We start from the raw sequence: 16,098 nt of genomic DNA on the forward strand, positions 1-16,098 counted from the left end.
CTGAAGATGGTTTTCCGTGGTTTCCCATTTTCACACCAGGCAAATGCTGGGGCTGTACCTTAATTAAAGCCACGTCCACTTCCTTCCCACTTCTAGGCCTTTCCTATTCCATTGTCGCCATAAGACCTATCTGTGAAATAAACCTGAGTTCATATAGGTAAAAGCGGCATATTTTGTCTTCTTAGGCTCGTCCAGAGTCAAGTTACTAACACACTAAAGAAATACGACATCAATATCGCTTATAGAACCCGATGCACGAACTGTAACATATTTTTCAACTCCAATACAGTTAACACCAAATACGATAAATTCTCGAACTCTGGTATCCATAGACTCAAATATACCCACTGCGGGTTTTCTTATATCGGGCAAACTGGACGTCACTTTTTGACCAGATACCTTGAACATTACAACGCTTCAAAACATAAAAACTATTCCACCATGAGCACCCATATGGAAGAGACTGGTCACAGTTTCACGACAATTGAAAAAGACCTTCAAATCATAAAATACGTTCATAAAAGTAAACGGATGACAGAGTTCGAGAACATTTACATATCCTTAGAACAGCATTTTAATTGTAAATCAAAATTTAAATGAAATTTCAGAAATGAAAAGCCCAACAATCAATATCAATATAAACAAAAATAGTTTTATGATCATCTTTAATTATAAAACTGCTAACAACATTCCTCCTATAACAACAGCTACTGTTTCACCACCCCTTCACTCTACATCCCCACCCAAGGAATCGGCCGCCCCTCCTCCTCACATGACTCACTCCCCGCCTCTACATATATATACGTACAACACTAGAAACAGTAATAGAGCTACGCGCCAGTCTGCTTCACGCAGCCAACGCTAGCGGACATCTCATACCAGTCCCAAGGGGGTAAACTTCCGTTTTTAATTTTTCTTTTCATTTTCTTCTTCCGGTTTCAACGTAACTTCATTTCTCATTTTTCTTTCTTTTCAGATTCAAACTCTATTTTGTGCCAGAATATGCTCTCTGTCTTATAAGGATCGCTAAAACTCTCCCCACATTCAAGTTTCATCGCTACTCCTTAATGAGTTTATTATATAAACTTCTAGTTTTATTTGCTAGCGTGTATATATTAACTAGCTTAACTGGTATTTTTCTGACAGCAAGATTGCACCTCTCTTACGAATTCTGCTTCTGCTGAAGTTCAAGTTGTAAGTCAAATTTAGTTTGCTCAATGTTATGTGCCTTTGACTAGTTCAATTTGGACTTGTGACAAGTCAATGAACTCTATTTTAACCCTTATTTATGAATTCAAAGGAACTTCATCCTCACTATATTAATCCACGCTTCACACATTGACGTATATTTATGTCACAGTATCTATTGTCATGTTCCAGCGGCCTCATAATTGTTTTTAATTCCACAGACTGCCACCGTTAATGTACCCCATGACAAATTTTTGTTTTTAACTTGCATATATTGTTAAAACCTCAAGTCTAATGTTTTTATTGTATTGATTGTTGATTACCACTTTTTATTATGACACAGTTCGTTCTTTAATATGATAACATTCTCTATATTTTAAGCTCAGGGCCCTGACCTAGATTTTATTGCATTAATGGCTGATGATGTTTGCTATGTCGAAAGAAAAATGTCCCAATATTAGACACTTCATGATCATATTATAATTCAGGTGTTCTTATGTCCAGTCTCGACTGCCAGTAATTAGATGGTATTGTTTCAAGTGGTAGCAAAGGAGGATTGGGAAAAGAGGCAGCCATGCCTTAAGAGTCTAACTGATGGAGTTTTTATCAGAAGAATATGATATTGGTGGTGATGTTGGACGTGTGAGCAGATGTTGGCCACTGAAAATTTTTCATGCCATGCTAAATGTTGCTGGTATAAACTCTCTTGTTATCTATCAATCGAAGAACCCTCAGAAAATAATCAGACAAGCATTTCTGAAACAGTTGTCTGAGGAAATGGTTCTTGATCACATGATACACCGAGCAGTGATGAACAGCCTTCCTCGTTCAGTCAAAAATGACACTTCCTTACCTGGACCTCCACAAAAAAAATCCCAAACAATTTATGGTATCACCCCTCTAGTGTGGACAGTCAAACAAAAACTGAGTATTACACTTGTAAAACTATGATCTGTAAACAACACGACTCCTATATGCTATCAATGCGTGGAATACACTACTGCAAATGATGAGTGACAACTGAGCTTTCGACAACCATACCTGCTTCCTGGATCAGTGTCATAAGTTTTAAATTACCGAAGTGTTTCTTCTGCCCTTACTCCTTATAAATATAGTGACGTTCCTATGAAATTTTGGTATTTATTGTCTGAACGAACTTTTAACTTTGTTGTTGACACCTGTAGGTCCATTTTTGTATCCAGGAAAGTTTGATTGTTATTTTAGTGCACGAAGAAGTTAATAAATTGTCAAAAGCAACATATTCTGACTGTATATAGATTATTGAATAAAATGCAAACTTTGTTTTTCAAATAAAAGTGTTGAAAATTTAGAAAGACAAAAATTTAAACACGGTACGAAGACCCAGTGCCAGTCCTCGCGTACACACTTTAGCACCAGCCATTACGAGTGGACAAAATATGAGAGTGAACAAGAAAGGTAATGGATGAACATGTTGTTGTTTGAGTCATCAGTCCATAGACTGGTTTGATTCAGCTCTCCATGCCACCATATACTGTGCTAACTTTTTAATTTCTACGTAACTACTGCACCCTACATCTGCTCTAATCTGCTTGTTACATTCATACCTCGGTCCACCCCTACCGTTCTTGCCACCTATACCTCCTTCAAAAGCCAACAAGACCTGGGTGTCTTAAGATGTGTCCTATCATTCTATCTCTTCTTCTCGTTAAATTTAGCCAAATCGATCTCCTCTCGCCAATTCGATTCAGTATCTCTTCATTTGTGATTCAATCTATCCATCTCACCATCAGCATTCTTCTGTAACACCACATTTCAAAAGCTTCTATTCTCTTTCTTTCTGAGCTAGTTATTGTCCATGTTTCATTTCCATACAATGCCACGCTCTGCACGAAAGTCTTCAAAAGCATCTTTCTAATTCCTATATCAAAGTTTGAAGTGAGCAAATTTCTTTTCTTAAGAAAGCTCTTCCTTGCTTGTGCTAACCTGCATTTTATGTCCTCCTTACTTCTGCCATTGTTAGTTATTTTACTGCCCAAGTAACAATATTCATCTACTTCCTTTAAGACTTCATTTCCTAATTTAATATTTCCTACATCACCTGCCTTCGTTCGACTGCACTCCATTACTTTTGTTTTGGACTTATTTTCATCTTGCACTCCTTACCCAAGACTTCGTCCATACCATTCAGCAGCTTCTCGAGATCTTCTGCAGTCTCACATAAAATAACAATATCATTGGCAAATCTCAAGGTTTTGATTTCCTCTCCTTGGATTGTGATTCTCTTTCCAAATTCCTCTTTGATTTCCTTTACTGCCTGTTCTATGTAAACATTGAAAAGGATGGGGGACAAACTGCAGCCTTGCCTCACTCCTTTCTGGATTGCTGCTTCTTTTTCAAAGCTCTTGATTCTTATCACTGCAGACTGACTGCAGACTGATTTTTATACAGATTGTGGACAATTCTTCGTTCTTGGTATCTGATCCCAATCACCTTCAGAATCTTAAATAGCTTGGTCCAATCAACATTATCGAATGCCTTTTCTAGATCTACAAATGCCATGTACGTGGGCTTGTCCTTCTTGATTCGATCCTCTAAGGTCATAAGTAAAGTCAGGATTGCTTCATGTGTTCCTACATTTCTTCTGAAGCCAAATTGATCTTCTACCAACTCAGCTTCAACTGTTTTTCCATTTTTCTGTAAACAATATGTGTTAAAATTTTGCAGGCATGAGATACTAAACTAATGGTGCGATAGTTTTCACACCTGTCAGCACCGGCTTTCTTAGGAATAGGTATAACAACATTATGCCGAAAATCGGATGGGACTTCTCCTGTCTCATACATCCTACACACTAAATGGAATAACCTTGCCATACTGGTTTCTCCTAAGGCAGTCAGTAATTCAGAGGGAATGTCATCAATTCCAGGTGCCTTGTTCCTATTTAGGTTGCTCACAGCTGTGTCGAACTCTGACCTCTAAATTGGGTCTCCCATTTCATCAGCATCAACAGCCTCTCCCTGTTCCAGAACCAAATTATCTACATCTCCACCTTGATACAACTGTTGGATATGTTCCTGCCATCTTTCTGCTTTGCCTTCTTTCCCTAGAAGTGGCTTTCCATCTGAGCTCTTAATATTCATACACCTAGATTTCCTTTCTCCTAAGGTTTCCGTCATTTTCCTGTATGCAGCATCTACCTTTCCCAGGACCATACAACCTTCAACATCCTTGCACTTCTCCTTCAGCCAGTCTTCCTTAGTTACCTTGCACTTTCTATCCACTTCATTCTTTAATCGCCTGTATTCTTTTCTGCTCTCTTCATTTCTAGCATTCTTGTATTTTCGTCATTCATCAATCAGGTCTAGTATTCTCCTGAGTTATCCACTGATTCTTAGTTGATCTTTCCTTCCTTCCTAACATTTCTTCAGCAGCCCTACTGACTTCATTTTTCACGACTATCCACTCTTCCTCTATTGTGTTTCCTTCAGCCTTTTCATTTAGTCCTTTTGCAACATGTTCCTTGAAACAATCCCTCACACTCTTTTCTTTCAACTTGTCTAGATCCCATCTTTTTGAATTCTTTCCTTTCTTTAATTTCTTTAGCTTCAGATGGCATTTCATGACCAACAAGTTGTGGTCAGAGTCCAAGTCTCCTCCTGGGAAAGTTTTGCAATCCAACACCTGGTTTCTGAATCTCTGCCTAATCATAATGAAGTCTATTTGATACCTTTCAGTGTCTCCAGGTCTCGTCCACGTATAAAGCCATCGTTTGTGGTGTTTGAACCAAGTATTGGCAAGGACTAAATTATGATCAGTGCAGAATTCAACCAGCCGACTTCCTCTTGCGTTCCTTTGTCCCAATCCGAATTCTCCTACTGTATTACCTTCTCTTCCTTGGCCTACCACTGCATTCCAGTCTCCCATCACAATTAGATTCTCGTCACCTTTTACATATTGTATTAAATCTTCTATCTCTTCATATGTTCTTTTGATTTCCTCATCATCCGCTGAGATAGTAAGCATATAGACCTGCACTATTGTGGTGGGCATTGGTTTTGTGTCTATCTTGACGACAATCATTCTTTCACTATACTGGTCATACGTGGACAACTGTCCATTTTGTTGTAATATCTGAAGCCATCTCTTTTCAGTTTTGACTGTTAGGTTCTTCAGTCTGCCAAAACAAATTTTGAGTAATAAATTTACTTTTATGAGCAAAGAAAGAGAAAGGGTGTACTGGTGCAATCTACAACGCACTAAGATGATGCCACTGATCCTGTCTTGGGCACGGCAAATAACTTAATTATCACACAAAACAAGGCGAGGGTACTGTGGATTCACTACATCCAGAATATTCTGTATAAAGAATAAGTACTGGTCACTTACCATCTTACCACTACGAAGTATTCCATCACAGAAAAGCATCCCATTTACAGTTTGTAATTTTCTACATATTACTGTTCCTGGTACATACCATATACTGTATTACACTTTGTAGTCTTAGAATGATCTTGGAGTGTAACTGTCTGGTTCTGCTTCATCCCAAGGGTCAGAATCTCAGCCAAAAATGTGTTAACGTGCTGGTAAATCTACTGATACGAGTTCTCACATTTAAGCATTCTTAAATATCAACCAACTTTGCAAATCTTGAATCCAACAACCCTAAATAGAATAGACAAGCACAGAACCAAATGTACTACTCAGAGCTTTTTTTAGTAATAAATTTGCTTTGGATGTTCAAGGCCTAAAAATCACCCAAACATGCAGGCAAGGATGCTCTTAAAAATAGCTAAATATGACCCCCAAAAAATGGAAAATATGACCAAACATACTTACTTCCAATGAATGATTTTTGTCACGAGTTCTTTTATATTAAAGATGTACTTTATTGTACAATCCTACTGCAATTCTTCAATTTCATTTCCTTAATAGTTCTTTTAACTTAATTCCTCTAGTCTCTACCATAAATGCATTATCAATCATTAAACTGTGCTCAGTACCGAAGGTATTTTTAAATAATATTGCAGTCTTACACAATGGTGACATACTACACTGCTGTTCCTGAAAACTACGGGAAATCATATTAGTTATCGGAACTAAGAATGCACCGATAGTAGCAACGGGCACAAAACATTAAAATGACAAATATGTCAAAAACAATAAAAATTGGTAAAATATGCATCTATACACCTTATAAAATGAGGTCTAATGTGCTCAGAAACATCTAATTCATGCTTAATTCCAACAAATAGCCTAATCGGAAGACGGGGAAAAAATATGACATTTACCGAACACCTGAACCCTAGTAATAAACATTCATGCAGTTTTCAATTTAATAAACTATTACAGAAATCTTAGAGAACAAAATCAATACACTTTGAAATTAATAGCAACAAGAGTATGGAAATATGGGGGTATACTTTACCTTTTCTTCCAAGCATAACAGCCAAATGGAGAGCAGTGTTCCCTGCAAAGACAAAATGAAAAATAAACATTAGACTACATCCTGCCTTTACAAATATAATTATAACCTTAATTTCAAATGTTGGGACATGACAGCTAAGCAGCCACGGTCAGAACAACAGGAGGAAGTTGACAATAAGGGTGACCAAGAGGTCAGCTGATACATACAAGCTACAGACTAGACCTTTATTGAAAATGTATATTTATGCAATATAAAGTACTGCTGTAAATGAAATACAGAATTTTATTTTAACTCATTGCAGACCGTGGACACCGTAAGACGTTCAAGCTTGCTCCTATGCTGCGGGCCGTGGACGGCGTAAGACGTTTAATGTTCCGCGCGAAGCAATGTTGTTTATATTCGTCATCTATGGCTTTTACACCTTAGTAAGCGTTACTGGTTGTAGTAGGAAGTTGGTTGACCTTTTTGAGATAACCCTCGCATTGAGTGGGCTCATGTTTATCTTAGCTGTTTTAGCGAGAAAATCTCAGCACTTCCTCGCGCGTCAAAATAGTACTAGAGATTCCAATGCAGTGCGTGTCGTTCTTACCGAGTGTAGTATAATGGCTTATAAAACAAAGTTTCTTACGGAAAATTAATTATTAGATATTGTTCACAATGATTATTCTGGTGATGAACTTATTCGTGAAATAGACTCAGATAGTGAAAATGAGAGTGACGAGGAAATTCCGATTCCCGAATCCGATAGGCCTATAGAGAAAAGTGAAGTGCCTGATACATATAATCCTAGTTATTGTCCACCCGTTCCACCATTTACAGGGATTTCAGGTATAAACATTCAAATAGAAAATAAGCAGGATATTTTGAGTTACGTGAGTATTTTCATGAATGACTAATTTTATCAGTATGTGTGTGTGTGCAGACCAATCTATATGCGAGTCAAGTGATAAGTGCGGTACCCCGGCCTTTCACAAAGAATTCGACCATGCAATCGTGGAAACCGATTAGTCCAAAATCCTGATATAAAAATGTACTGGACCGAAGACCCTGTTTTTCAGACTCCGATATTTTCTAATACGATGTTCCGAATACGCTTCCTTCATATTCTTTCATTTCTTCACTTCTGTGACAGTAATCATTATGCCGATAATACAGATAGGCTGTATAGAATTAGACGTATTTTGAAACCTGTGACACCAGATATCACACCCTAAATATTTACTAGAGGTAAGCACAAAATACCATTTTTCTAACATTTATAGTTTAGGAGTAATTGTAAATTGTATTAAGTGATGCATGTTAAGAGGGCCAGGCATGAAAATGGCTGGTCCAGGCATTCAAGTGTCCCGCTCAGAAGCAGGTACTGAACGTGTTAAACAACAAATTACTTAATTCCATTCAGTCTGGAATCAAATTTGCGAGTTTTCAAAATCTGTTTCTTAAGCAAGAGTAAACATCGATATAAAATTAAGTCAACCAACGATTCATCTTCCTTGTGAAACTAACATAACTGATCATAGTATCCCATCTGTGTCCAGGGAAAGAAATTATAATTCCGCCACCGAATAACTTATCTGCAAGAGTGAGAATGAAAGCACTCGCCAGATAAACATGGACACATGTTAAAGTGGACACTTCAAACATCAAATCAAATCAAATCAAATCAAATCAAAATCTCTTTATTTGCAAATGAGGTGTCTACCTCGGTGGCAAAATGGTACACTAAAATACATTATTGTCAAGCACTAAATATTAAATTATCAAGAGAATAAAATTTTCCTATAATACAATATTATATAATTTATGCTAACAATTTTTTCTATTAAACACACAGCTCATCCTTAATAAATTTACATTGTTTAAAAAATTCTACTTATAATATCTCCTGTACCACTTACAAATATAGTCAACTGATATACAGTATGTGGAATTACTTCAAATGATACTGTACAACTGGTATAAGATTAAAATTTACATTGCATTTATTTACTTTTTCTTTTCTTTACCCATTCTGGAACCTAAGTAGCATAACGACCTGCTGTGTCTTAACCAGAGCCCCTTTTACCACCACTTTTCAGAGTTCCTGAACGGCCTTCACAGCTACCATAGCGGTCCCAGGGCCCTCAAAGTCCCCACTGTACTTCACCCCTACAGGCAGTCCCCTACTTTGGCTGTCCAAACTCCTTAGAGCAGGGGATGGAATTAATGTATTCACACACATTTTTTATTTACATTAACCTGCACTGGTCGAATGCCCTCTAACATTTCATTTATTTTCTCTGTTGCTGTTTATTCTCTTTTTGAATATCTGTACAGATTTTGGAAAAGGATCAAACACTACCCCTGGTAAACTGTTCCACTCCTTCACACCCTTCCCAATGAATGAAAATTTACCCCAATCGCTTCGGCTAAATTTCCTTCTAATTTTATATTTGTGGTCAGTTCTGCCGATATAATTATTTTCCAACTGAAGCCTCTCACGGATATCTCCCCATGCTTCTTTTCCTGTATAGGCTCTATATAATCCTATAAGTCTAGTTTTCTCCCTTCTCTTACTTAAAGTTTCCCACCCTAGTTCCTTTAACATTTCTGATACACTACTCTTTCTCCTGAAATCCCCTGTTACAAATCTTGCTGCTTTCCTCTGCACACTATCTATTTCTTTTATTAGGTATTCTTGGTGAGGATCTCAAACGCTGTTTGCATATTCCAATAATGGACGAACCATACTTAAGTAACTTTTCTCTTTTAATTCTTTGTTGCATCCTTTAAGTAGCCTCATTATAACATGTAACGATCTGTATGCTTTCCCAACAATGTCATCCACATGACCCTTCCAGTGCAAATTACTTTCAAATCTTACACCTAAGTATTTGCACTTGCCATCTTTTGGGATAACTTCCCCATCCAAAGTATATTCAAATTCAGTTTTAAAACTCCTGTTTGTAAATGTTGTAACAGTTGATTTGCCTCCATTAACCTTCATGTTATTCTCTTCAACCCATTGTTGGATACTCTCAAGGTCCCTTTGTAATTCTGAACAATTCTCAATGGTATTTATATCCCTATAAACAATTATGTCATCTGCATACAATCTTATTTTTGATGTTATATTGTTCCCTAAGTCATTTATGTATATTAAGAAAAGTAACGGACCGATTATACTACCCTGTGCAATTCCCTTCCAAACTTTCTCTTCCTGCGATACGTTAATTCCTACTTAGACTTTCTGAACCCTTGAATTTAGAAATGTTTTTACCCAACGTGTAACCCTTACGTCCAATCCTATTCCCTCCAATTTCTTGAATAATATTCCATGTTCCACTCTATCAAAGGCTTTGGAAAGATCTATGGCTATGCAATCTAACTGGCCTCCTGAATCCAACTGATCTGATATGTCCTGCTGAAATCCCACCAGTTGTGCCTCACAAGAAAATTTCTTTCTAAATCCATACTGGCTCCTCATGAACCAATTTTTATCATCACATATCCCTCTCATGTACTTTGATATTAAACTCTGCAGTATTTTACAAACTAAACTGGTCAGGCTGATTGGTCTGTATCACCCTTTCCTTTATAAATTGGTATTATTATAAATTCCTTCCATTCCTTTGGTATTACACTATTATTTATGACATAGTCAAAGAGAAATTTTAAATAAGGCACTATGTACCACCCCATTGTCTTTAACACCTGCCCAGTAATTTGATCACTTCCTGCTGCTTTTCCTTGCTGAAGAAGTTGGATTTCTCTGAAAATATCTTCATTTGTGAATGAGAAGCTTCTTGTTTCCCTCAGTGTCTCTCCCTCTCTATCTTCTGTTTTGGTTTCCAACTCCTGACAATCATCTACTGAATCTCTGAATTCCCTACTAAAGAGGTTTGCTTTCTCAGTATATGTTAAATAGTGTTCACCCCCTTCTCGCACCATTGTAGGAATTTGGATTCCTTTTCCTTTTTGATTCCTGATATATGTATACAGCTTTTTCCATTTCCCTTTGTGGTCATTACGCTCTTGAAGAATTCCATTCATATAATTCTCTTTTGCTTCCTTTTTCACTCTATTCAGTTCCCTCATTAGCTGTTTTCTACTTTCTCTACTCTCCCTACCTTCTTTGATTTTCCTGTTTACTATTCTACATTTTCTTTTTAATTTTCTTATTTCCCTTGTATAATAAACAGGGTCTGAGGTCATTTTACCCTTCTGAACAGGTACAAATCTCTTCTCTCCTTCCCAAATGATTCCTTTAAATTTAGCCCAAAGTGTATCCACATTACTCCCTTCACTTATCCAACAACTGAATTGTGATTTAAGATAAGTCCCAAATTCATCAACTTTAGTTTTTCTGTACAATTTCTTGTCTTGTGTGACCCTCTTATTAAGCCTTTTTGGTACCAGTCCTACATCCATTATCACCTATTCCTTCAATTACCTCAGTTTTATCAACAATTTCCCATGGTTTAACCAAGAATACATCTAGTAAGTCATTGAGACGATTCGGTTCTTGTACTACTTGTGTAAATCCTCCCTCCCAAATTAACTTATTTGCCAGTTTCTGTTCATGGGCTTCACTTGCAGCTCCATCCCATTCAACCTCAGGCAAGTTTAGATCGCCCCCAATTATTACCACATCATTATTATTGTTTTTATGAGTCTAATCTATTATTTTCTCAAATATTTCCATGTCTCTTTCCTCTCTTCCAGGCCTGTATGTTCCTATAATTCCCACTTCCTTCATATTATCACAAATTAATTTTATCCCTAATATTTCATCCCTTTCATCGGTAAACCATTCATGTGAACAAGTTTCCTTCACCAGAATAAACACCCCCCCTCCCTTTTTATCTCCTCGGTCTCTACGATAGACTGTGTACCCTTCTGGAAATACTTCTCTATTACCCACCCCTTCTCTCAACCATGATTCCACTCCTATCACCACATCAGTCTCATAAGATTCCATCAAAGTACCGAATTTTAATTGTTTATTTACTACACTCTGACAGTTTACCAAGAGCAATCTCAGACCCCCTTCCTTCCTAAAACTTGACTGTTGCAATTGGGTAACTTGAAATTCCTTACTTTCCTGAGTTTCATTTTCTAGTTGGCTGAGCCAGCTATTCTTCATTCTATAATGACAAAATCAGCGGCTGGAAGATAGAACATCTAACATTTCTAAGAGATGTACTATAGTAATCTACTATATTAAAATATCTTAAGTTCAATATTGACATCAAAACAAATACTTTGCAATACACAAGACTGATATTACAACAACTACAGAGTCTACAGAGAATCCCTATTCCAGTACCTTTCCACTTGTTTCATTATATGTGTTGTCTCTCAAACGAATAACAATTTTCAACAAAGTTCAACCCAAAAACACTTTTTATGCAGTTTTTATTGGAAGAAGTGATTGCCCAAGTTAACTCATACCATGGTTTCTAATGTGTATATTCATTATACTTACAATGTGTCACCACCATTAATTAAAATCTTTTTGAACCTAGCTGAAGATGGTCACAAAGTGGCTGAAACATGTACTGATATAAGCACGAGTGACTAACTGAGAAGAGTATTTATTTTCTTATAAATTTTTCCACCACCCACGGTAGAGGCTGCCCAAAGACAAAGAAAACAATACAATGAATATTGGTTAAAAAAAGAAAGTTTGTAAATCATTATCATTTCTTCGCTCCAGCAAGCCGGGTGCGGTTTTGTACGAGCCGCCTCCAGTTTGTTCTATCAATCCACAGATGCAGCTCATATATGTGACACCAGTTCACATCTCTTATTTCAAAGTCCTTCATTATCTGTTTTTCCCAAACATCACGAGGTCTTTCTCTTGGTCTCTTCCCAGGAACATTGTGGTCAAAGTATGCTCGAGGCGTCCTGTGAAGGTTCATTCTTTTCATGTGACCATACCATTGTAATCTCTTCACTTCTTTTTTTTTTTTTTTTTTTGCCAGGGGCTTTACGTCGCACTGACACAGATAGGTCTTACGGCGACGATGGGATAGGAAAGGCCTAGGAGTTGGGAGGAAGTGGCCGTGGCCTTAATTAAGGTACAGCCCCAGCATTTGCCTGGTGTGAAAATGGGAAACCACGGAAAACCATCTTCAGGGCTGCCGATAGTGGGATTCGAACCTACTATCTCCCGGATGCAAGCTCACAGCCGCACGCCTCTACGTGCATGGCCAACTCGCCCGGTCTCTTCAATTCTAGAGTCTCCAGCAAGCTTCTTTCCATTCCAAGCTGTTGTCGGATATCCATATTCCTTATTTTATCCATTTTTGTTTTTTGTAGACAAGAACGGAGGAACTTCATTTCTGTTGCCTCTTTGTTGGTCCAGTAAGTGTTGCTGCTTCCAGGCCATACGTCAATATAGGTACTAGATATATTTTGTACAAGCTGATCTTGAAAACTAACAGAAATGTTTCATCCCAAAGTATTTGACGTACAGCATGATAGAATTTGGAATCTTTCTGTATTCTGTTACTAATCTCTTGATGTATGGTATTGTCTGATGACAGAACACTACTTAAATACTGGAAGTTGTCTACAATACCCATCTCCTCATCTCCAATTCTTAGATGAACAGTTGGAGAGTTTCTACTCATCACCAAGCCAACTGTCTTAGTTTTGCTGATTTTGAGACCTAAGGTTGTAAAAGCTTCACGCCAGAGATCTAGTCCAGTTTGTACTTCTGCTTCTGTCTCACCCCATACCATTACATCATCAGCAAAAACCAGGGCATTAGTTGTTGGATCCTTTCTCTTAACCGCTTTTAAAACTTCATCCATTATGATTATGAAGAGAAGTGGAGAAAGACAACTTCCTTGCTGGACTCCACTCTTCGTCTCAAACCAACCTGACCTTCCAACCTGGACCAGGACACAACACTTGGTTTCATCATATAATCGTACTTGTGCTATGATGTCATTGGGCACTTTCTTATGTCTCAAACATCCCCATATATGCCTGCGTGGTACATGGTCATATGCTTTCTCGATGTCCAGAAAAACAGTTATACGTGTTTTACCTTTCACCCAATACTTCTCATAGAGCATTCTGGGGGCAAAAATGAGGTCTATAGTTGATCTATGAGGTCTAAATCCACGTTGTTCCTCCTCAAGTGTAGGTTCAACATATTTTCTAATCCTGCTTTCAAGGATGGATTCGTAGATTTTAAGGCCATGTGACAGCAGAGTTATACCTCTGTAGTTGGTACATTTCTTTCTATCACCTTTTTTCAACAATGGGATGATGACTCCTTGCTTCCAGTCATTGGGTATTACATTCTCTTTCCAGATTCTATTTAGTACCCTGTACATCCACTGTTGTCCTACCTTTCCTAGTGCTTTGATCATCTCTACACTTAATTCATCTGATCCAGTTGATGTGTTGTTTTTCAGCTTATATATTGCTGTCTCTACTTCCAACCATGTCAGACTAGTGGTATTTGTGCTGGCAAAATTATAAGGTTCATCATCTAATGGAGTGATATTTTCATAACATTTCAGCAAAGTTTGAAAATGCCTTTGGAACTCCTGTAATATTTTGGTCTTATCCCTAGTCACCTCACCATTAGGAAGTTCTACAGACTGGATAGATTCATTTTGAGTTCTTCTATTCTTAACAATGCTGTATAACAGTTTTTTTATTTCCATCCTGTGTCATTTTGGTAGCCAGATCTTCCTCAGACGACAGCGCATCGGCCTCTCACCGCTGGATATCGTGGTTCAAATCCCGGTCGTTCCATGTGAGATTTGTGCTGGACAAAGCGGAGGCGGGACAGGTTTTTCTCCGGGTACTCCGGATTTCCCTGTCATCTTTCATTCCAGCAACACTCTCCATTCTCATTTCATAGCATGTATCAGTCATTAATAAATCAGTTTGGGAGTGGCAACCCCATCGTACTAATAGCCTATATCTGCTTCATTCATTCCATCCCTGACCCGGTCAATGACTGGAAAACAGGTTGTAGGTTTTCATTTTCAAGAATATTGAGAAATAATTCATACAAAACTTAAAATATAGGCATGATTCAGACTTGAGGTCAGTTGATCTTATTCCAAAGAGTATGGAATATGTCTCAAAATGAGGATAGACCCTGAGGGCTTTCATCCGCCAGTACACGAGTTTATGAGTGCTGATCCTGAAGACTTTCATGATTTTCACCATCTTTTTTGTGGGGACTGTCCCTCTGACACTAATCTTAAGACCTATCACCTGAATATCCTCTACACTGTATTTTTCTGTGTAATATGGCACTGTAGGCAAATAAATATGTTTCTTTTCATCATCAACTTCAGCTGGTTAGTTAGATGTGAATTGTACCTTATCGTGGGATCTAGAATACAACCTGCTTTTCCCTTAATGGTGATTATATCAATTCTCCTTGTACTGCTGTTTGTTGCAAGACCATGAACCTTTAAATGTACTTGAAAGCATGCGCCATGGATAGATTATGCAATAGATGAAACTATGGTGTATTGGCAGGTGTTTCCTGTCCTTTAACTCTGTAGCTGACATCACTTCCCAAATTCTTGATCCCTGAGTATAGTCCTAATTTTTTGTTAGTATTGTTGTGTGCGTGGCCTCTCACATCTGCCTAGCAACCTTCAGCATGGGTGGGGCTAGCGCACGTGACCATTTGGCCTATCCACCCTTCAAGCCACACCAGCCATGTTCGGGCTTAGGTGCTAGGCTGGCCCCCCCTCTCTTCCACCCGCAGTGGGGCGGCGTAACGACTATAGAAACTATGCCACGGATCGAGAGCATACCATATCAGGAGATTTCCACACGGTTCCAATGACTGACATATCTCAAACATTGGCCCGCGTGTGTTTGTGTCTCTGTCTCTCTCTCTCTTGAGGCCAGCTGCTGTAAGCGAGTCATGATCTGGTGCAGAGTTAAGAGGACACTGGGTGCCAACGAGTGTCAGCTGCGGAGTTCCATCGAAGTGCGGACAACAAACCACATCATGAGCTACAAGACGGTCATGGACTGTGAACTGTGGACTCTAGCAACATCAAGTGTGACAGAGCACTGAGTGAGTGTAGTGTAAGTGATCGAATATTCTTTGTGCATCAGTGTCAATAAACAGTGAGAACTACTAGAGAGAGAGAGAGAGCACGCACAAACTAAGTGTGTGTAAGTCGTGAGCTCAGTTATCCTGCGTGTGTTTAAATGCATAGTTTCAGTACTTAGTTAATAAATGCTTAGTAGTAAAGTGCTATCCGATTCTGTAGTCATTTATCTACCCCGCCAACTCGTTACAAATGGTGTCAAAAGTGAGATGGGATGGACAAGTGTGATAAACTAGTGGATAATCTAGTACATAAACCTGGTGTCAGAAACTCGTGAAACTGGTAGCTTATTTCAGAACATACAGAAATCCCTACTATGTGACAAAATTAATACTGAACAGTTCCAGACTCTCCTCAAAATGTTAGACGAAATTAAATATAGGTATGAAAAAATTGAAGGTAAACTCTCATCCA

General features: G+C 38.1%; 1 protein-coding gene across 4 annotated transcripts in view; it reads right to left on the bottom strand.

The window, feature by feature from the left end:
• Positions 1-16,098, bottom strand: part of LOC136862802 (ankyrin repeat domain-containing protein 13C) — a 448,136-nt gene that overhangs the window by 417,858 nt on the left and 14,180 nt on the right. For 3 of the 4 annotated variants that reach the window (XM_067139060.2, XM_067139059.2, XM_067139062.2), the window contains exon 2: positions 6,596-6,637. In XM_067139060.2, coding sequence (XP_066995161.1) covers positions 6,596-6,637 — 42 coding nt within the window. Of the gene's footprint in view, positions 1-6,595; positions 6,644-16,098 lie in introns of those variants that run through there. The other variant, XM_067139061.2, reaches the window with a different exon arrangement.

This window comes from Anabrus simplex, chromosome 2, assembly GCF_040414725.1.
Source record: "Anabrus simplex isolate iqAnaSimp1 chromosome 2, ASM4041472v1, whole genome shotgun sequence".
Classification (NCBI taxonomy): domain Eukaryota; kingdom Metazoa; phylum Arthropoda; class Insecta; order Orthoptera; family Tettigoniidae; genus Anabrus; species Anabrus simplex.